At 51.0% G+C, this 21571-nt stretch overlaps 1 protein-coding gene across 1 annotated transcript in view; it reads left to right on the top strand.

Moving 5' to 3' along the window:
* The first annotated feature begins 522 nt into the window (after window positions 1-522).
* The window catches only part of ANKFY1 (ankyrin repeat and FYVE domain containing 1), a 66946-nt gene continuing 45897 nt past the window's right edge, over window positions 523-21571 (top strand). Inside the window, exons 1-4 of the mRNA XM_053275199.1 lie at window positions 523-675; window positions 3844-4036; window positions 8827-8945; window positions 20041-20176. Coding sequence (XP_053131174.1) covers window positions 666-675; window positions 3844-4036; window positions 8827-8945; window positions 20041-20176 — 458 coding nt within the window. The 5' untranslated portion in view covers window positions 523-665. The remainder of the gene's footprint in view (window positions 676-3843; window positions 4037-8826; window positions 8946-20040; window positions 20177-21571) is intronic.

Here is a 21571-nt window from a genome sequence, read left to right as displayed (position 1 = left end):
GCAGTCTCCCATCCAAATGCAAACCAAGGCGGACCCTGCTTAGCTAAGGGGACACTTGCCACATACTTGGCGATAGTTTTGTCCTTAGTTCCTTAAAACACACACACAACCCCCCACAAACTACAAACACACCTTAGGAAAACTGGAAATAGGCACTTGACACATGCTCAGAGGCACGTCCCCATGGGGCTCCATGGCACGGAGAGACGTCGTCTTCCTCGAGGGAAAGCAGTAAGCGCATGCTCAAAGACGCGTTGCCCGTCGGTGATTTTTAATAACAATAAAGAAAAAAAAAGAAAAAAATAGGTTGCCCCCAAATCCTTCTAGAAACAGGTCGGAAGCCACTCTGCAGCCCGGCAAAGACACTTCCCCCTTAAAAAGGGGCGAAGAAAAAAAAACACTTTGCGCACGCTCAGGAGCTAAGTCCGCGCCCGCCCGCGCGCCGCCAGCCCTCTTCTTCGGAGAGAAGGGGGGGGGGGACAAAAGCGGGCACCGTGACGTAAATCAAAGGAAGAAGCACGCCGCCTCATTGGCTGAAGGCCGGCCGCCTCTGCGCCTGCGCCATCGGCCTCTTTGCCGCCCTCCCCCCCGCGCGCGCGACCCTTCGCTCTCTCGCCTTGCCTCAAATCCCGCGAGAGGTGCCACTAGCGGCGGGCTGGGCCAACATGGCGGAAGGTAGGAGCGGTGGGGTGCAGGGCGGGGAGAGGCGGACCCTACCCTTGGCGGTGGGAGGGGTTGGCTTTCCCCGTTATCTCTGGGTGGGGGGCTTATCTTGGGCGTGGGGAGAGACGAGAGGGGGAAAGCAGAGGCTGGGGAGAAGAACAAGGGTATGCCTGCTTCTCTGCACCCGTGGTGGGGCTGCCTGGGGAGGGTTACCTGTGCAATGGCAGCCTGTGGGGTGGAAGGAAAGAGGGGGGCTCTCTCTCTCTCTGCCCCCCCGTCCCCTCAATGGGGAAAGAAGGGGGTCTTGTTTTCTCTTGGGGTGTATGTGTGTGTGAGCATTCCTAATTGGCTAATTAGCCCCATAACGGGCTAATTACAGGCTTGCCAGCCCGCCAGGGGTGGCCTGGCGTCTCCAGGAATCCGGCTTCTGGTCAGGAAAGGTTGCAAATGCACAACATGCAGTTCAGGAATTCAGCAAATGTGGCTCCACCCCCCAACCCCACCCCTCCAGGCAGTGGAGGTGAAGGGACTGCAGGAGCTTCACCTCCTGCATTTAGGAACAGAGGAAGCGGCCATATTCCGAGCCAGACCCTTGGTCCGTCTGGCTCAGGGTTGTCTGCGCACAGGCGGGCAGCAGCGGCTTCTCCCAGGTTGCAGGCAGGAGTCTCTCTCAGCCCGATCTTGGAGATGCTGCCAGGGAGGGAATTTGGGACCTTCTGCTCTTCCCAGGGCAGCCCCATGATCCCTTATGGGGAATCTCTGACAGTGCTCATGTCACATGTAGTCTCCCCTTCATATGCAACCAGGGTGGACGCTGCTTAGCTAAGGGGACAAGTCTTGCTGGCTACCACCAGACCAGCTTTCCTCTCTGCTTCTCCCCCGCCCCCCACGCCCCGGTTGCCCGTCCTCCAGGAGTTGGCATCCAGCTGCTCCAGGTCACTCTCGGAAGCAATTCTAGAGACCCCCGTTGGTGACTGGTTGTGAAAGTGCTTAATTGCAGGGCGAGGGGGCATGGGATAGCCAGGAATCGCTGGGGGTCGGAGTGGGCCCCTTCCGCATTGAGCAGGCATGATTCGCTCTGGTGGTTTAGCCTTGCAGGAGCCCTGCGAGGTAGGTAGGGTTGCCTTCTGTGGACTCGTTTAATCGGCTGCACAAAGTGTTATCTTCACTCGACAGGGATGGCTGTGTATGTGTGTATACCACATATATGGGTGGTGTAGAGAAAAATAATGCACAATGGTCTGACAAGTCTGCGCGAAGCTTATTTTAGAGAAGCACAGTGGCAGCCCAGAACAGCAGTTATTGTTGATAATGTGACACACGCACATAACACCCAGCTTGGCCGATGGTTGCTGCGCTTAGCTTAAAGTTTATATGTAGCTACACAGACTGTACCTCCTGCAGTTTATGGCCATGTGGTCTCCACTGCTAACTGAGAAAAGAGGCACCTTTTCAAAGCAATGATTCTCTTTATCTAGCAGGGGGAAAGCAACCGGCCTTATCCGTCCCCAACACAACATCCTTCCAGTGGCTGTTGCTGGCTTCTATCTTATGTTTCTTTTTTAGATGGTGAGCCCTTTAGGGGCAGGGAGCCATCTTTATTCTTCTATTTATATCTATGTAAACCATTTTAGGAACTTTTTGTTGAAAAGTGGTAAATATTCGCCGTATTCATGGTTGACACCTAGGCTGTTGCTGAACTACAACTCCCATCGTCCCCGGCCGCCATGAATTGCGACTTGGGAGGAGAGCTGGTCTTAAGGGATGGGGCTGTGACTCAGTGGAAGGGCTGGTCTTGTGGCGGCAAGCATGAATGGTCCCCTTTGCTAAGCAGGGTCTGCCCTGGTTTGCATTTGGATGGGAGACTACATGTGTGAGATCGCGAAGAGATTTCCTGATGGGGATGGGAAGAACATCTGCCTGCTTGCATGCAAAAGGTCCCCCAAGTTCCCTCCCTGGCAGCATCTCCAAGATAGGGCTGAGAGAGACTCCTGCCTGCAGCCTTGGAGAAGCCGCTGCCAGTCTGGGTAGACCGTCCTCAGCTAGATGGACCAAGGGTCTGACTCAGTAGACGGCCGCTTCCTATGTTCCTATGATGGGCCACTGTGTGAAGCAGGATGCTGGTCTAGATGGGCCTTATCCAGCAGAGATGTTCTTATGATGAGAACTGGAGTTCAGTAACAGCTAGAGAACCTGGTTTAAAATTTGTTGCGAACGTAGTTGTCTTGGCTTGTGTAGAGCTGCTTGACAAGTGACCGGATTCCCGCCCAGTTGATGCTTCCTTGTAGGAAACGGGATCTCTCTAAACGATTTATGGTCCCGCATGGGATGCTCCAAGGCGGGTTGCATGAAGAGAAAGTTACTCAGAATTCTGTCGGCGTCGGAAATGGGTGTTCGTTTGCCCTGACTTGATGATGCATGGATCGCTGCGGTTTCTCTTTCTTGAATTTGCTGAAAGTTTCATTGGAAAAGAGGGAAGGGGGCAGCCTTGGTTACCAGAGAAGTGTCTCCCGGTTCCTTTTTCCTCCGAAGCGCAGAGGCATTTGTGGCTGGTTTTGTTTTCCTTGTCCTTGGTGAACTGCTTATGGTTAGATAACTGTAGCAAAGGATGCGTGGGAAGGTTTGGGGTCTGTCTTCTCTCGAAAGCAGACGGGATGAAGTCGTAAAGTGGTTGGATACTACAGTTTTGCAGTAACGGGGTCGGTTGTTTGCTGAAAGGCATCTTAAGGATTTGGTGGCTCGAATCGGAACCGGTTCGGAATAAATGGGGATTCAGAGAACAGTTCTGGGATCATTGGGTCATAGTTTGCACTTGTCACAATCACCTCACCCCATTTTAATAGAGTTATCCCCTCAGGGGCAATGTTCTCTCTAACAGGGGTTTCCCAGATGTTGTTGACCACAACCCCCATAATCTCCAGCCAGAGGCCACTGCAGCTGGGGATGCTGGAGATGTTGCCAGGGAGGGAACTTGGAGCCTCAGATGTTCTTCCCAGAACAGCTCCATCCCCTGAGGGGAAGATCTTGCAATGCTCCCATGTAGTGACCCATCCAAATGCAAACCAGGGCAGACCCTGCTTAGCAAACCCAGCCCACGCTCTGCTACTCAGCTCTGGCCCTTTTCTCTTTCTCTTGATGTGCTTTTGTGCAAGTAACACCTTTCTGTCCTCGCCTTTGCAGAAGAGGTGGCCAAGCTGGAGAAGCACCTGATGCTTCTCCGCCAGGAATACGTCAAGCTGCAGAAGAAGCTGACGGAGATGGAGAGGCGCTGCACCCTGCTGGCTGCCCAGTCCAGCAAGGAGAATGGCAGCGACTCCTTCATCAGCCGGCTGCTGGCCATCGTGGCCAATCTCTACGAGCAGGAGCAGTACAGGTAAGCCAGCGGGGCGGCAGCCTCTTTGGCAGGCGTGGAGGAGGCCAGGAGAGAACTGTGAACTGCCTTGGATGCAAAGAGACAAGATTTACTTGCTACCGATACGCCTAGGGATACGCCTAGGGATGTACTTGCTACCGATACGCACACGAAGCTTCTGGTTGAGTAACTTCTAGTTGAGTGTTTTCATAAGACTAGCCCTGCTAGATCAGGCCCAAGGAAACCTATCTAGTCCAGCACAGTGGCCCACCAGATGCCTCGGGGGTGCCCACAGGCAAGAGGTGAGGGCACGTCCTCTCTCTTGCTGTTGCTCCCCTGCAACTAGTATTGAGAGGCATCTGAGGCCGGAGGTGGCCCACAGCCACCAGACTAGTAGCCACTGATAGACCTGTCCTCCATGAATTTGTCTAAGCCCCTTTTAAAGCCATCCAAGTTGGTGGCCATCACCACATAGGAAGCTGCCATATACTGAATCAGACCATTGGTCTGTCTAGCTCAGTATTGTCCACACAGACTGGCAGCAGCTTCTCCAAGGTTGCAGGCAGGAGTCTCTCTCAGCCCTATCTTAGAGATGCTGCCAGGAGGGAACTTGGAACCATCTGCATGCAAGGATGCTAGACCCCTAGGAACATCAGAAGCTGCCATATACTGAGTCAGACCCTTGGTCCATCTAGCTTAGCATTTTCTACTCAGACTGGCAGCGGCTTCTCCAAGGTTGCAGGGAGGAATCTCTCTCAGCCCTATCTTGGAGATGCTGCCAGGGAGGGAACCTGGGACCTTCTGCATGCAAGCAGGCACGTCCTCTCCCATCTGATGGTGCACCCATCAGGGGGATATCTTGCAGAGCACCCATCCAAATGCAAACCAAGCCAGACCCACTGGAGGGATGCTGTGCTTGGGTTGGATAGGGCCAATTGCTCTCCCCCTGCTTCAATAAAGAGAACCGCCACTTTTAAAAGGTGCCCCTTTTAATCCATCACTCAGCAGGGGATGGCCATGGCAACCACCAGGAATGGCTGAGAAGCCACATCCCTGGGCCAGCGTAATGCATAGCCGCCTGCTTCGTGTGGCCAGATACGTGGACTTGGCTTTGTCAGCCAAAGGCCTAGTTCAAATATTTACCTTGGGTGAGGACTCCGTTTGCTGTGCCTCTTCGACTCGTCCTCTGTAGTTTCCAGTTCTGAAATGGGTTTGCTTTTTTTTTTTTTTTTTTTTTGGTGGAAAGGAAAGGAGCCCTGGAATGTCTGGTTCTTCATATTTCCCTTTTAGTAATAGCAACTGGTATTTAGAGCTACCCTGCCTTTGAACATGGAGGCTCCACTCGCCATCATGGCAGATCACTTATAGGGATCGGAGAGTACATAAGGAATTCTGGTCACCACATCTGAAAAAGGACATCGTAGAACTGGGAAAGGTGCAGAAGAGGGCAACCAAGATGATCAGGGGCCTGGAGCACCTTTCTTATGAGGCAAGGCTACAACACCTGGGGCTTTTGAGTTTAGGAAAAAGACTGTGGGGAGACATGAGAGAGGTCTATAAAACCATGCATGGTGTGGAGAAAGTGGAGAGAAAGAGACATTTTTCTTCCTCTCCCATAACACTAGAACCAGGGGTCATCTCATGAAATGGATTGCCAAGAAATCCAGGACCAACAAATGGAAGTCCTTTTTCACACAACGCATCATCAGCTTGTGGCATTCTCTGCCACAAGATGTGGTGACAGCCAACAACCTGGATGGCTTGAAGAGGGGTTTGGATCACTGCCTGGGGGAGAGGTCTGTCGTCGGCTACTAGTCGGAGGGCTGTGGGCCACCTCCAGCCTCCAAGGCAGGATGCCTCAGAGTCCCAGTTGCAGGGGAGTCACAGCAGGAGAGAGGGCATGCACAGACCTCTTGCCTGTGGGCTCCCCAGAGGCATCTGGTGGGCCACTGTTTGAAACAAGATGCTAGATTAGATGGGCTTCCTTGGGCCTGATCCAACAGGGCTGTTCTTGTGTTCTAACAGCGGGCAATAAAGCCCTGAAGACCCTGCTGCTCATATGCTTCAATATAGGCTAAGGAGATGCGTCTTTACCCACCAACTGTCTAGTTTTTGTTGTTGAGTGGGGTGGGTGGGAATTGGTAGGTTGAGTTGTAGAGCAGGATTATGATGACTTCATGTACTTTAAGGTGCCTAAAGCTACAAAATGCTGTACGGCGATTACCATTCAGGCAGGTTCTGCTTTGCAGACAGTAAGCCAGGGATTCGGCAGTTGAACCACGCCTTGCCTCCACCTCCCCCCCCAGCCCCAGTGGATGATGGGAGTGGTAGTCCAACAGCAGAGTTTCTGAAACTGGGGTCCCCAGATGTTGTTGGACGGCCACTCCCATCATCCCCTAGCTGCAGGGGGTGATGGGAGTTGTAGTCCAGCATCACTTGGGGACCCAAGTCTGAGCACCTGGGCTTATGGTCTAATGCTGCCAAGGCACCTGCTTGATAGTCCTCTTGGGGCATCAATAAGCAGGGGGTCCAGAGAGGCACTTCTGGCTCTCCGATTGTCCTGGAGCGCCATCATTTTCTGGAAGCTTTGGACTTGAGTCTAAGAGGATGCCTGCTGTGCTGGTCCATCGAGTCCAGCATCCTCTTTCTGACAGTGGCCCACCGGATGTCTCAAGGGAGCCTACAAGGAGAGCCTGAAGGCAAGCGTCTTTCCCTGCTGCTGGCCCTCCCAACTGGTATTCAGAGATATACTGCCTTGGAAGATGGAGGCTTCATTAGCCGTCACGAGGAATAGCCACTGACAGGCCCCTCTTCCTCTTTCCACAGATTTGTTTCAGCCCCACTGTCTAAAGCCCCCGAGGAACACAGCGTGTGGCAGAGAATTGCATAGAGTGTGTGTCGTGCAGAATAACCCTGTTTCTTCCCTATCGGGTGACTCTGAGTTCTAGCATTATGACCGAGAGAAAGAGATCACCCTCTTCATACCAGGCCACATCATTTTTTAACCGGTTTGGGTCTTCCTCAGCCCTCGGGGGCCTACTTAAAAGCAATACGAAGGGGATCAAGTGCTTTAGCTGTACCCTTCAAATCGTGGTCCGTACCTGAGCCTAAAGGCGCGGCTATATCGGATCTGTGCCTGCCTGGAACTTTAAAGTGCAGATAAGCCACGACTTGGCTTATGAAGATCAGCCTAAAGCAGGGGTGTGGAACCTTGGCCCTCCAGCTGTTTTTGAACTACAACTGGGGGTGATGGGAGTTATTATTGTTATTAATTCAATTTCTATACCGCCCTTCCAAAAATGGCTCAGGGCGTTTTACACAGAGAAATAACAAACAAATAAGATGGCTCCCTGTCCCCAAAGGGCTCACATTCTTAAAAAAAACACACAAGATAGACACCAGCAACAATCACTGGAGGTCCTGTGCTGGGGGTGGATAGGGCCAGTTACTCTCCCCCTGCTAAATAAAGAGAATCACCATGGTAAAAGGTGCCTCTTTGCCCACTTAGCAGGGAAAGCCCAGTTAGCAGGGAAAGTTGTAGTTCAAAAACAGCTGGAGGGCCAAGGTTCCCCACCCCTGGCCTAGAGTGTTGGCCGGGCCAGGCGCATTGTGAAATCTTGTGGGTGGGGCTGGATGATTGCATTCACCCAGTTTTGTTTTCCTGTGTGAGTGGCGTCCCTCTTCCAGCTGGCAACCGGAAACAACTAGCCACAAGCAACTTCCTCTTGTGTCTGATTCCGTAGCATTTTCCTGTCTTGTTCTCCTGTCTTGTTCTCCCCCACCAAAGAGCTGAACCTTTGTCCTAGGAACACAGGAAGCTGCCTTTTACTGAATCAGACCCTTGGTCCAGCTAGCTCAGGATTGTCTACCCAGACTGGCAGTGGCTTCTCCAAGGTTGCAGGCAGGAGTCTCTCTCAGCCCTCTCTTGGAGATGCTGCCAGGGAGGGAACTTGGGACCTTCTGCATACAAATGCTCTTCCCAGAGTGGTCCCATCCCCTAAGACAGCTTCGCAACCAGGGTTTCTCCAGATGTTGCTGAACTACAACTCCCAGCATCCGCAGCTTCAATTGGCTGGGGATTATGGGAGTTGTAGTCCCAAAACAGCTGAGGGGGTCACCAAAGTTGAATGGGCCTGCCTTAAACCTTTCCTCTGTGCAAAAATGACTGCAATTTGACCCTCATTGTCTGGCCGGGGGGTGGGTGGGTGTGTAGGGATAAAGGAGGGGTGATAACACAGAGAAAGCTATGAGTGCCACAATGCTATCACCCATCTTTCATCTTTAGAATACGAATGCGACAAATATTTATATACTGCTAGCTTGGATAATATCAATATGACAAATATTTATATTCCGCTTTTCAACAAAAGTTCCCAAAGTGGTTTACGTAGAAATAAATACAAAGATAAGGTGTCTCCCTGTCCCCCAAAGGCTCACGATCTAAAAAAGAAGCATAAGATAGACACCGGCAACAGCCACAAGAGGGCTGCTGTGCTGGAGATGGATAGGGCCAGTTGCTCTCCCCCTGCTAAATACAGAGAATCGCCACATTGGAAAGGTGCCTTTCTGCTCAATAAATCACTACTGGCATTTTGTCCCCTGAGAGGGTTCCAGTGTTCAAAGTTTGTGGCACTGGCTCATGGACATTGTGGTTCTCAGGATTATTGCAAAAAGGCCTGCCTTTTGCTTCCCTGCTGTAGTCTGACTTGCGCTTCACTGCAGTGATGCTGACAGAATCATCTGAGCCCAGGTGTCTCTTTCTCTCTCCCACTCACACACTCTCTCTCTCTCTCTCTGTTGTCTCTCTCCAGCGACCTGAAGATAAAGGTTGGAGACAGGTGCATCAACGTGCACAAATTCGTATTGGCGGCTCGCAGCGAGACTTGGAGCCTGGCCAACCTGGCATCGATGGAGGAGCTGGATCTGTCAGGTTGGTTTTCTGACGGGCTGCCCCATCCATGTGAGGGAGACGCTTCCCCTGCCTCCCGGAAGAACGGAGGAAAGATGACGGGTTCTCTCGGGGAAGAGTCCGTCCGTTCTGGCAGCCCATAAGGTGGCTTGCTCCGCTAATTCCAGCGCCTTTTTGTCTCCTGAGGTTGCTACTGGACTAGTTAGATCGAGGGTCTTTCCTCTCGTTTTAACGATGAGGCTCTCGGGTGCAGTGGGTCTCGAGTGGAAGGCTTGACAGAGCAGGGAGACGGATGATTTCTTGGTTGCTGGAGGAGGAGTGCTCCCACAAAGCAACCTGGGTTGAAATGCGCATAAGGCGAACTGTCATGGCTCCAGCCCTGTTCTGCCTTCCGACGACCCCGAGTTCATTTATTTGAGTCTCTTCTTTTCCCCCAGTAGGCTTATGAAATCACCTGGCATTTGTGTGGGTCCGTCCCTGTCCCTCAACTTCTCAATGCCTGGACCAATATGAACCAAATCGGGTACCGTTGTAGGGACCCATCAACAACATGGTTTGTGATGGTGTCATCCACTCCAATCCAATATGGCGGCCGTGTAAATGTTGGAGCTGCAAGTGGGCCAACTTGGGGACCGCCTAACCGGTTTGAACCAAATTTGCTACAGATGTCGGGATGGTAACTTACCATCCCGACAAGGATGGTAAATTATGCAAGGGCATACTTGGTAATGATGCAACTGTGCAAGGGCATTGTGGGTAATGATGTCACCTGCCCTGCGAAGCTTGTCAACATCCAGATTTCCCCCTTAACTACAAAATGCTGCTAGAATAGATTCATACTTGCCTGGTCCCCTACGAACTGAGCAGAGGCATCTTTTGAAAGTGGCGATTCTCTTATATTTAGTATGGTTAGTGCTATTGAAACTGTATAGAATTATGAGGGCCATTTATTGTTCCATTCCTCGCTTCATGTCTGGGATGTTCTGAAGCTTTCTATGTGACTGTTCCTTCCTAATCTAAATTTGGAAATATTGCCGTGCGGCTGTCTCTAAGACGAGACAATATATATTTGATTTGAGTACTACGGATTAGCTGGATATTATGGTTTAGTTTGAGATTTTTATTTCTAGGTTCATATTCTCGGTTGATCCTGTCAAGGCATCTCATGATGGGTTATCCTCTTCACGTGCTCCTGGGCAGGACTATGCAAATTAGCTTAGAAAAAACAGTCCTATATAGCTCTGACGGGGATAACCCCGCCCCAGTTCTTCTAGTCCTGTTGCTCCTGGCAGGCTGCTCCTTCTCGCTCTCCAGTTCAGGCCTGTATTCCTTTGTGCTTTTCTTGTATTCACCCTAGTCCGTTGTCCAGTCCCTTGCCCAGTCTCCTCTGTTACCTATATATATTAAAAAATAAAAAATATATAAAAAAATTATACTCTTTCAGTTTGTGTTGGCCCTAGTGTGTTCAGTCTTCTCAACCCCCCCCCTCCCCAGAGGGCGTTTATGGAGCATTTCTCTGGGGGCTTCAGCAGTGTTAAAAGGGCCGTTAACGTTCTGGTGCCGACGGGACGCCATTTTGAGCGCTTTCCCCGGCACTCGAGGAGACCGGGCGATCCACCTCCTCCCGCTCTCCGAGCCTCTGCTGACCCTTGCGCGCCAATCCTCCCTGCCCCGGCCCCGGCTAACACTGTTCTGTCCGGGCAGGCAGTTGGAGAGGTCCTGCGGTCGATCACCCCTTCGGGTGGCAAGTCCTCAGGCACAACGGGGGAGAGTCAGGCTGCAGAGCTTCCAAGGCGCGTGACGCGCAGCTCGGCTTCGCAGCGTGGCAGCACCCAGGCGGAGCCGCTATTTGCTTCCCTCAACGAGCGCATCAGAGCGGGGACATTAAGACCAATTCCCAACCCGCCTCCCTCGCAAGCGGAACTTCGCAAACAAGCAGAGCTGCACGCTCTTTCAGCCAAGATGGCGGCTTCTTCTTCCGATCTCTGCACCCCCCTAGAGGGCGCTGAACCAGAAAGGGCGGGAACAGCGGCCATTACTGCTTCCACATCAACTGCTGCAAGTATGGTGAGATCGACCCTATCGGAGGGGCGGGAGGGTTCACCCCTATCGGACATAGTTGGTACTCAGCCCGCTCCCTCTCAGGTTCCCCAGGAATGGCAAACCTGGTTCAAAACTGCCATTTCAGAGTCCCTGTCTCTACTTAAAAAATCAAAAAAGAGAAAACGTTCAAAACGATGCAGGCATACCTCTTCCTCCTCCTCTGAGGAATCCTCAACTTCCCTCTCCCCCTCCCCCTCCCAGAAAAGCTAAGTCCAAAAAGAGACACCTTAAAAAGTCCAAAAAGCCCAAGAAATCTTCTAGGACCACTATATCGGTGCACTCCTCAGAAATCTCTGGGGAGGAGTCGGCTGACCCCACGGCCACTACCATCCGCCCACTGAGAAATACCGGGCTTCCTGCTCCGGCCCTTCCCCTGGAGGAGGAGGCAGAGGAGCACCCCGGGGGTAACGGAGAGGGAGAGGGGGACCAGGAGGAAAATCACAATCCTGATAGAGAGGAGGGTGACTGGTCGGGGGCTGAGGACCAAGAGCAATCTCAGGTTTCTCAACGTTTATTCACCCCGGAAGATTTTAACCCCCTCATGACCAAGGTCTTAACCACTATTGGTCTTCAGGCGAAACCTCCCTCAGACCCAAGCCAGAACCCCAAGGGCGACCTGGTTTTCCCCAAGCCTCAGCCACGTGAATTACCTCTGCCTATGCCAGCTTATTTTTCAGAGGTCATCAAGGCGGAATGGGCTGCGCCAAGCGTTCCTAAGAAACCAACTTCGTCAGCCACCAGATTCTACACCTTCCAACAAGAGCCTTCCTTGTTACTGCAGACTCCGTCCACCGACGCTCCCATCTCCCAGCTGAGCAGTGGGTCCCTGGTCCCACGAGACGGGGAAGGTTTTCTAAAGGACGCCTCCGACAAAAAGGCAGACTTTGCTTTCCGGTGGGTTCACTACAACTCCTCCCTGGCCACGCGCTCTTCTGCTGTGGCGTCAATGATGGCTAGAGCCAGCCTATTGTGGATCAACGACCTCCTCGACCAGACGCCTCCAGAAGCCGTCCGTCTCAGACAGCAATTGTTGAAGCTTCAGCGCACACAAGCCCTCATCGCCGACACATCCCTTGATTCCATCCGCTATTCCTCAAGAGCTTCCACGGCATCAGTGGTTGGCAGGCGACACCTGTGGCTAAAAGCTTGGCAAGCGGACTCTGCCTCCAAGAATAACCTGTGCGCTCTGCCTTACGAGGGGTCCAAGCTGTTTGGCGATTCAGCATTGGAAAACGTCCTGGCCGAATCTAAGGACAAAAAGAAGACCATGCCGTCAGCAACACGAAAACCTGACAACTCCCTTCAAAAGAGGATACCAGCCCTTTCGTTCCTTTTGTCCCTCCTTCAGGGGTAGAGACCGAGAATTCCGCGGCTCAAGAGCTTCCTGGCCCCGCCAACGTTTCACCGGCCGGAACGCTACCTTCCGCAATAACAACGCTCAGGGAAAAGAACAAGGAAAGTCTCAACTCTGACGCAGATCCCTCCTGCCTGGGAGGTCGTCTGTCCAGCTTCCTCCCCGCATGGCTTCACGATATCAAGGATGCCTGGGCCTTGGACTTGATACGCTCAGGATACAGGATAGAACTGAGCTCCTCGCCTCGCCCCAGATTTCTACCCACCCCACGCTCTCGCTGTTCTACCAAGCATTCCGAAATGTCTCTGGCCATTCGACACCTGCTGGACATCAGAGCAATAGAACTGGTCCCAAGGGGCCACGAGGGGAGAGGGGTTTATTCTATCCTGTTTACTGTACCCAAAAAAGACGGCTCCCACAGAGCCGTTCTTGACTGGAAGCATCTCAACGCGTATGTAAAGACCCGCAAGTTCCGTATGGAGTCCCTTCGCTCCATTTTAGAACCGCTGCATCAAGGAGATCTGCTCACCTCCATAGACCTGAAGGAGGCTTACCTCCACGTCCTCATTCATCGCGACAGCAGACCCCTGCTTCGCTTCAAGTACTCAGGAGTGGACTATCAGTACAAGGCTCTGCTATTCGGCCTTGCCTCAGTGCCCAGGACCTTCACCAAAATACTCGCCCCCGTCCTTGCGCTGCTTCGCCTCCAGGGGGTGCATATCTTCAGGTATTTAGACGATCTTCTTCTGAAATCGGACTCTCCCAACACAGCGGAAAGAGACCTGGAGAAGACACTGGAAGCCTTGAATCGGCACGGTTTTCTGATCAACGAAGCCAAGAGCCACCTATCCCCGACCCAGGGGATTCGCCACCTCGGGGTCATCATCGACACGTTGAAGGGCAAGGTCTTCCTCCCGGAGGACAGAATTCACATCATCATGTCAGAAACAAGACTGGTCCTATCGAACCAGAGGTCACCGATCTTGTCCTTAGCCCGCCTCCTAGGGCTCATGGTCTCTACTCTCGAAGCGGTTCCGTGGGCAAGGCTGCACCTGTGAGATCTTCAGTGGTTCCTCCTGCGCTTCCAGTCTTACATCTCCAGAAGACGCAACATCTCCGTCCTTCTGCCCCCACAAGTAAAGTCTCTACTGTGGAGGACCCGCACTCGGAACCTCTCATTGGGCAAGTGCTTCTTGGAACAGCCGAAGCTAATAGTCACAACGGATGCCAGCAACAGGGGCTGGGGAGCCCACTGCCTCCAGCATGCGGTGCAAGGAATATGGGACCTACACAAGCAATCCCATTCTATAAATTGGCTAGAACTGAGAGCCATACGCCTCGCCCTCCTTCGCTTTCAGCCTCTGGTTCAGGGTCAGGATGTGCTTGTGAAAACGGACAATACCACAGCCAAAGCACATGTGAACCGTCAAGGGGGAACGTGCTCACGCTCCCTGTTCCAGGAGTCTGTCCTTCTCCTATCCTGGGCGGAGACCCATTTCAGTTCCATCGCAGCGCATCATGTCAAAGGCAACCTGAACTCGATTGCGGACTGGCTGAGCAGGGAGGACCTACTCCCAGGGGAGTGGTCCCTGAACATCTCAACGTTCGATCAGTTGGCATCCAAGTGGGGAGTTCCCCAAGCAGACCTGTTTACAACTCCCCTCAACGCGAAAGTGGAAACCTTCATCACCAGGTTCCCCTGCCGGTCAGCCTGGGGAACGGACGCGCTTTCCTGCAGGTGGCCCCAAGGTCTCCTCTACGCCTTCCCTCCAATTCCACTTCTGGCCAGAGTGCTTCGACGAATAAGATCACTGAAAGCAGAGGTCATCATGGTTGCCCCATTCTGGCCCAGGCGTCCCTGGTTCACGGGTCTGATCTCCATGGCAATAGATGGGCCGTGGCATCTCTCCCCGAGCCCAGACCTTCTTCTTCAGGGGCCGGTTCACCACCCCAATCCAGGCTGGTTTCAGCTAGCCGCCTGGAGACTGAGCGGAGCCGACTGCGAGTGCAGGGAGTACCTCAGAAGGTAACCGAGACTATCCTGGCCTCTACGAAAGACTCCACCAACCGCATCTACCAATACACGTGGAGAATGTTCCTGCGTTGGCTCAGGAGAAACAAGATTCCCAGCCACAAGGCCTCACTAAATCACCTACTACACTTCCTCCAGGATGGCCTCGACAAGGGTCTAAAGCCCAACACTCTCAAGAGACAGGCGGCATCCTTATTACCAATGTTGTGAGGTTCTGCCTCATTGAGCGTCGAGGACCATGGCCTATTGAAGAGATTTCTGAGAGGAGCCACCCTTCTGTCGCTGCCCGTGGTTCATCGCTTCCCGTCATGGAATTTGAACTTGGTTCTTAGGGTATTGCAGGAACCCCCCTTTGAGCCTATCTGGGCTATCCCGCTGAGGTTTCTGTCCCAAAAGTTGGCCTTCCTGGTGGCGCTCACCTCAGCCAGAAGAGTCTCTGAACTACGAGCCCTGTCCATCCACAAGGCGCGCTGTGTTTTCTCGGAGGACTCAGTCAGGTTAATTCCAGACCCATTTATCCTCCCCAAGGTCATCTCCCATTTCCATGTGTCCCAGGATGTCTTCCTACCTTCCTTCTGTCCTCACCCGGAACACCCACGAGAAAAGCTATGGCACAAGCTAGACGTGCGCCGATGTCTGAAGCAGTAGATCAAAAGGACGGCTGGCTTCCGAAAAACTGACACCATATTTGTCTCGTTCTTGCCCACCTCCATGGGAGAGGCCGTATCTTCCCGAACTATCGCCAGGTGGATTAGGGCATGCATTACCTTAGCGTACGAAACCCTAAAGGTTCCTCCACCACCAAACATTTGGGCACACTCGACCAGGTCGGCCGCTGCCTCTGCTGCTTTTGCTTCTAATGCCTCTGTTCTAGAGATTTGCAAGGCAGCAGTATGGAAGAATCCATCCACCTTCATAAAACACTACAAGCTAGATTTGTACGCTGCTGCTCAAGCGGCGTTTGGGAGGAGAGCACTTCAGTGGGTTCTTCCCCAGGACTAGAGCAGCGCTTGTTTTCCCTCCCTGGGACTGTAGACGTACTGCTTTGGTATGTCCCATCATGAGATGCCTTGACAGCATCAACTGAGAACGAAGCATTGGTTACTCACCGTGAGGGCTTCTTCTGGTTGTTGCTGTCAAGGCATCTCAGCCCGCCCTAAGTGGCACGCTGCTCTCCTTTGGGGGAAGAATTGGTCTGTTGTCATAAAGGGACAGTTCCTACTGTTTTCCTTCTCGTTGTAGCTGAACCCCTTTTGCCTATGTTCATGGTTACTGTTTTTTATATGTGGTTCTCTATGTCTTATCATGTCTATCCTTCTGGTTTGCTCGGCCTAGAAGAACTGGGGCGGGGTTATCCCCGTCAGAGCTATATAGGACTGTTTTTTCTAAGCTAATTTGCATAGTCCTGCCTAGGAGCACGTGACTAGGATAACCCATCATGAGATGCCTTGACAGCAACAACCAGAAGAAGCCCTCACGGTGAGTAACCAATGCTTCGTTCAGTTACAGATATACATATACTGTATGTCTCTCTCTCTCTCTCTCTCTCTCTCTCTCTCTCTCTCTCTCTCTCTCTCTCTCTCTGTGTGTGTGTGTGTGTGTGTGATGTACCAAGTACCAAAATAAAGTGTTCAGTTTCAATATTACCGGGGCGGTGGGGGGAGAACAAGCTCTCTCCAGCCCCAGCACAGCTTCCGTTCAGTGTGGGTTCTGCCAGTGCCTACAATACATATGCACACGGACAGCATTCACTTTGGAAGCATGCATTCTGTACCACAAAGTCGGGACTTCCTATGTGTGAAAGTGCCTGAGAAAATGGCAAAAGTTGGCTCCAATCCATGCTTTCCCAATGGGAGAGCTTTCCTGTATTTTCCCGGAACATAATGCGTTTTTCTGGGGTCTTTCACTTTTTTTTGGTAGCCCGGGAAAGGTCTGCAACCTACCTGCAAAAACAGCAGGTTGCCAACTTCAGCAATTTGGTCTGGGAGTTGCATGCCGGTGAGTGAGTCAATCAGTTGACCCCAGGCAACTTTATATTCTAGGTATCTATAGATTGTGAGCCCTTTTAGCAGGACTGAATTATGGCCCGCTGATGCCCAAGCTTAAAAGGCTCCATGGCACAACAACAAAATTATTATTCTAACAAGCCGCCCTGAGCCATTTTTGGAAGGGCGGTATATAAATCAAATGAATGAAAAAAGACAATGAAAATAGAAAAAGGTTTATTTTTACTTGACACAAAAAACTAACAGAGAAGTAATCCTCTTGCAACAAGCCTATTTGCATTAGAAATACCTTTAAATGGAAATGTTATATATAATTTTAAACTCAGTCTTTTTTCTTTTCTTTTCTAATTGAGGGGCCCCTCATAATGTGAGACCTTAAGCTGTATAGCTTACTTAGCTTGTACCTAAATCTAGTACTGCCTTTTCGGACAGGGTATCATCTTGTTTATTATTTTTCTATGTCAACTGCTTTGAGAACTCTCGTTGAAAAGCTCTCTCTCTCTGTGTGTGTGTGTGTGTGTGTGTATTCATAGTAGTAGCAGCAGCAGAGTAGATTGCTTGGAGTGAGTGAGTGTTTCAGTTGCCAAGAATTTATTTTTAACTGCTTTTCGACAACAACAAAACTTCCCCTGCTAACTGAGCAAAGAGGCACTTTTTTAAAGTGGTGATTCTCTTTATTTAGCAGGGGGAGAGCAATTGGCCCTATCCGTCCCAGCACAGCATCCCTCCAGTGGCTGTTGCTGGTGTCTCTCTTTGTTTCATTTTTAGATTGTGAGCCCTTTAGGAGCGGGATATAAATATTTGTCGTATTTGTATTCTCCAAGCTATTTGAATGGAAAAAGAATAAAGAGAAGATGGTTCCCTGCCACCAAGGAGCTCACAGTCTAAAAAGGGACATAAGGCAGATACCAGCAACAGCCACTGGAGGGATGCTGTGCTGGGGATGGATAGGGCCAGTTGCTCTCCTCCTGCTTCATAGAAAGAGAATTGTGATTTGGAAAGGTGTCTCTTTGCTCAGTTAGCAGTGTTTACAGGTCACCCATAGCATTACTTTTAAAACCATTAGCTGGCTTAAACCCATTTTGTTAGAACTAGCTAAAGAATTAGGGTAGCAGCCATAGACGTTGGGCACAAAAGACAGATGAACGCTATCTTATTTATTTATTTGTCTGTGCAAACCGCTTTGGAAACTTTGGTTGAAAAGCGATATATAAAATATTTGTTGTTTCATGTTTGCTTTGCCCTGCCACAATCAAGCTTAGGGTACCAGGCAGGATTCTCCCCCTATTTAATTTTTTGCAACAACCCTGTAAGGTTGGTTAGGCCAGAAGTGAGTGACTGGCCGAAAGTCACCCAGCGTCATCCTTAGCTGAGTGGGGATTTGAACCAGGGTCTCCCTACTGTTCCTTGTTCAGAATTCAAACTACTGTGGAGATGGTGAGAGGGAGAAGTGAAACTGGAACACGGGCAATTCAGAGGGCAATGGAATCAGGCATGTTATGACTTTTTCAACGACTGCACCCATAAGCAGATTTTTGAGTTGATATTGTATATATCCACTGGCAAGGGAATATTCCTTACTATATGGCCATAGTTTTACAAAAACATATTATAGTGTCTGCAAAATGCTTTGGGAATGGAACCAGAATTTTTGGGCATTGGTTCTGATTCAGTTACTGGTGTATTTTACTCATTTCAGATACTATATTTATTTTCAGATAATATATCTATAATAGTTAAGTCTTATGTAAAAATATGGTATTATAGTAGGAGACGTTCTCTTGCCAGTGGGTATATATGGTATCCTCATGAAACTTTGCTTATGCCTACAGTCATTGAAAACGTGTTGACTTGCCTGATTCCATTACCCTTTGGAATTGCCCGTACTGCAGGAATGGTTATCTGCTGTTCCTGAAAACATGAACAGGACTTGCAGCCTGCCCTTTGGAGTTTCTTGAAGCTTCAGATGGCATGTTGGAGTTATGTGGTTGCCACCGAAACTTCCCCCACATGATCACAATCTTGTCCCTTTGCTGTCAGTGAGGCTGCTTCTAATATTAGTGCTCCAGCCAGCTCTTCTTTCCACGGGTTGGGCAAGCAGCCAGTACTCGCCCAGCAAGCAAAGCTATAAATATAGCTCCTGCGTGTTCCTGAGGCTCACGGGGTGTCCTCCCTAGCGCTAACCTCAGAAGCATTCTGGTGCAGTTGGGCGAGGTTTTCACCATGACAAAGGATGCAAGTGATATTCTTTTGTCTCAAAGCTAAGAATGATGATGGTGTGACAATCCGACATCGGAAACTGGGGGCAATTCCAACACTGGACACTAGGGGGCAATTCCAAGAGTAACAGAATCAGGCATGTTGCCACTTTTTCAGTGACTGTAGCCATAAGCACACTTTGAAGCTGACAAATATTCCCACTAGCAAAAGAGCATCTACTATAAGGGCATATTTTTACAACATCCTTAAATATGTGCCCTGGATCCAAGGGTTTCTGCCCGCCTGATGAGGTCATTGGAGGGGCTCTGATGACGGCCTGCCTGATGAGGTCATTGTCGGCACTCTGCTCCGTGTGCCGACAATGAGGGAGGCTCGGCTGTCGTACACGCAGGACAGGGCCTTCTCAGTTATGGCCCCCAGACTTTGGAATGCTCTCCTGGTGGGCATCCACTCCTCCATCATAGTTTTCACTAAGCAAGTGAAATCTTGGCTTTTTACCCAGGCTTTTGGATGACTGTTTTCTGTTGCTGCTGCTGCTCTGTATTTAATTGCCCTGTTGTGTATGTTTTAAAACTCGGTTTACATTTTTATGTCCCAATTTAATATTTTTATTCTATAGCGGTTCTATAGTTGGATATTCAAAATGTTTGGTAAACTGCCCTGGGATGGTTTTAATCTCAGGCAGCCGTGTTCTCTCGGATGTTTTTCATCTCTGTGTGGAATGAGTTTGGTTCTAGGCGGCAGTATGCAGGCAGTGTGCACACACGTGCATTCAGAGTGGGGCCTTCCAGATTCAACCTGAGCGGGATCTAAAATTAACTGAGCAGACATCAAACGTGTGAGCAAGCACACACCTTAGAGGGAACACTGAGAGGCAGTATAAAAATCGAACAATAAATAGAATGGGAAGCTGCCAAATACTGAGTCAGCCCCTTGGTCCATCTAGCTCAGTATTGTCTACACTGACTGGCAGCGGCTTCTCCACGGCTATGGGCAGGAGTCTTGGGAGATGCCCTACCTGTTAGATGCTGCTGTGCAGTCCCCTCTAACCGGGATTCCCAGACGTTGTTGACTACAACTCCCATAATCCCCAAGCAAAGGCTGTTGCAGCTGGGCATGCTGGGAGTTGTAGTCCGCAACATCTGGGGGGTCCCTGTGAGAGGGAACACCGCTGCCGTGGGTTGAACCTGTAATTTTGAGCGTGCAAAGCAGATGCTCTTCCACTGAGTGGAATAAAAATCCAAGGGTCTGCTAACACATGAAAAGTGTGTTGTGTTTTTGTGCAGCCCTCGCTTGACAGACCGTTGGCTGGCAAAGTCCTAAAGTGGACTGTCGCAAAGTGTGAGTTGCCTCTAGTTGCCTCTCTCTCCAGGAGTAACCCCTCTCGGCCTCTCCTTCCAGATGCCGACCCCGAGGTGACCGTGGCGATGCTGCGCTGGGTGTACACGGACGAGCTGGAGCTGCCAGAAGATGACGTCTTCCTGACGCAGTTGATGAAATTGGCCAACAGGTTTCAGCTGCAGCTCCTCCGGGAAAGGCGAGTCTCTGCCTAGGCTGGGGTGCCCGTCTCCCGTGATCAGCCAGCACCCATGCAGTTGGGCTCTTGGTTCGAATCCCAAACCACTCTTCATTTCTCTAGGGATCCCTTGGGGCGTGGTTTAAGCGGCTTTATCCTGAGTCCGACCCTTGGTCCGTCTGGCTCAGGGTTGTCGACACGGGCTGGCAGCGGCTTCTCCCAGGCTGCCGGCCGGAGTCTCTGTCCCAGCCCTGGGGACCTTCTCCGTGCAAGTGTGCAGATGCTCTTTCACTGAGTTGCAGCCGGGGAAAAGGAATACCTTACAGTGTTCACCCGTCCTCTCCCATTAAAATGTTCTTGTAAACCGCCCGGAGACGTGAGTTTTGGACGGTATATGGATCTGTTAGATAAAATGATGGATCTGGTAGATGGATCTGGTAGATGAAATGCAAACCAGGGTGGCCTCTGCTAAGCAAAAGGGACCGTTCATGCTCACTATTCCCGGCTTGCCACCCATCAGCAGGGGCCAATATGTGCGTGTGTGTGTGTGCGCGTGTGCGGAATCCGCATAGCTTCTACACGAGAACCTCTTCCATCCTCAACAGCTCAGCTGAGCCTGGGTCTTAGAGAGTGCAGTAACACACGGAATAATCGTCCGATATCCGTGCCCCCGCCCCCGAGTGCTTCGTGGGCAAACCTGCCTTGATGATGGATTGCCTGTTCCGCGCAATCTGGATGAGGTCATATTCCCGGCAGGCATTAACATTTTACTTGAAGTGGGATGACGTTGTGTTGGCAACAGAAGCGAGGCGATCTTGTCTCTGGCGTGGAGGCACGACCCCTGCACGGCTTCCTTCCAGTGGCTGTTGCTGTGGGCTGTCGTTTTGTTTCTTTTCAGGTTGTGAGCCTTTTGGGGACAGGAGGCTGTCTTTATTTGTTTTTATTTATTTCTCTATGAAACCGCTTTGGGAACTTGGGTTAAAAAGCGGTATACACTCAGCCCTCGCCAATTGTGGTTTTGTGTATCTGCAAGTGGGAAGTTATGCCAAGTCTCGCCAACATCTGCAGTTTGGCGAGATGTTTTGGTAATTTTGGGAGGGGATTTGCAATTTTGGGGGGTGATTTCTGGGGGTCCCCCTTTACTCCTCATGCTGTTGGTGATTCAAAGGGATTCCACAGGACCTTTTGGCGATTTTGAGGGGTCATTTTCCCCCTGTATTTTCCGACCTTTTCACGGCCGTGATTCCCTCAACCCCCTGTTTCCAATGCTTTGAATTGCTCGCCAACTGCAAATTCACCAACCATGAGGTTTTCCCAGAACAGAACCCTCACAGTTGGCGAGGGCTGATGGAATAAAGATCCGTCGTCGTATCGTTGAGTGAACTGCTTTCTGAGCCTGCCCAGATTTAATAAGCG

This window comes from Hemicordylus capensis, chromosome 12 (genome assembly GCF_027244095.1).
Source record: "Hemicordylus capensis ecotype Gifberg chromosome 12, rHemCap1.1.pri, whole genome shotgun sequence".
NCBI classification, from domain to species: domain Eukaryota; kingdom Metazoa; phylum Chordata; class Lepidosauria; order Squamata; family Cordylidae; genus Hemicordylus; species Hemicordylus capensis.
Note: the sequence above shows the minus strand (reverse complement) of the source record. Positions and strands in the feature narration are given on the sequence as shown.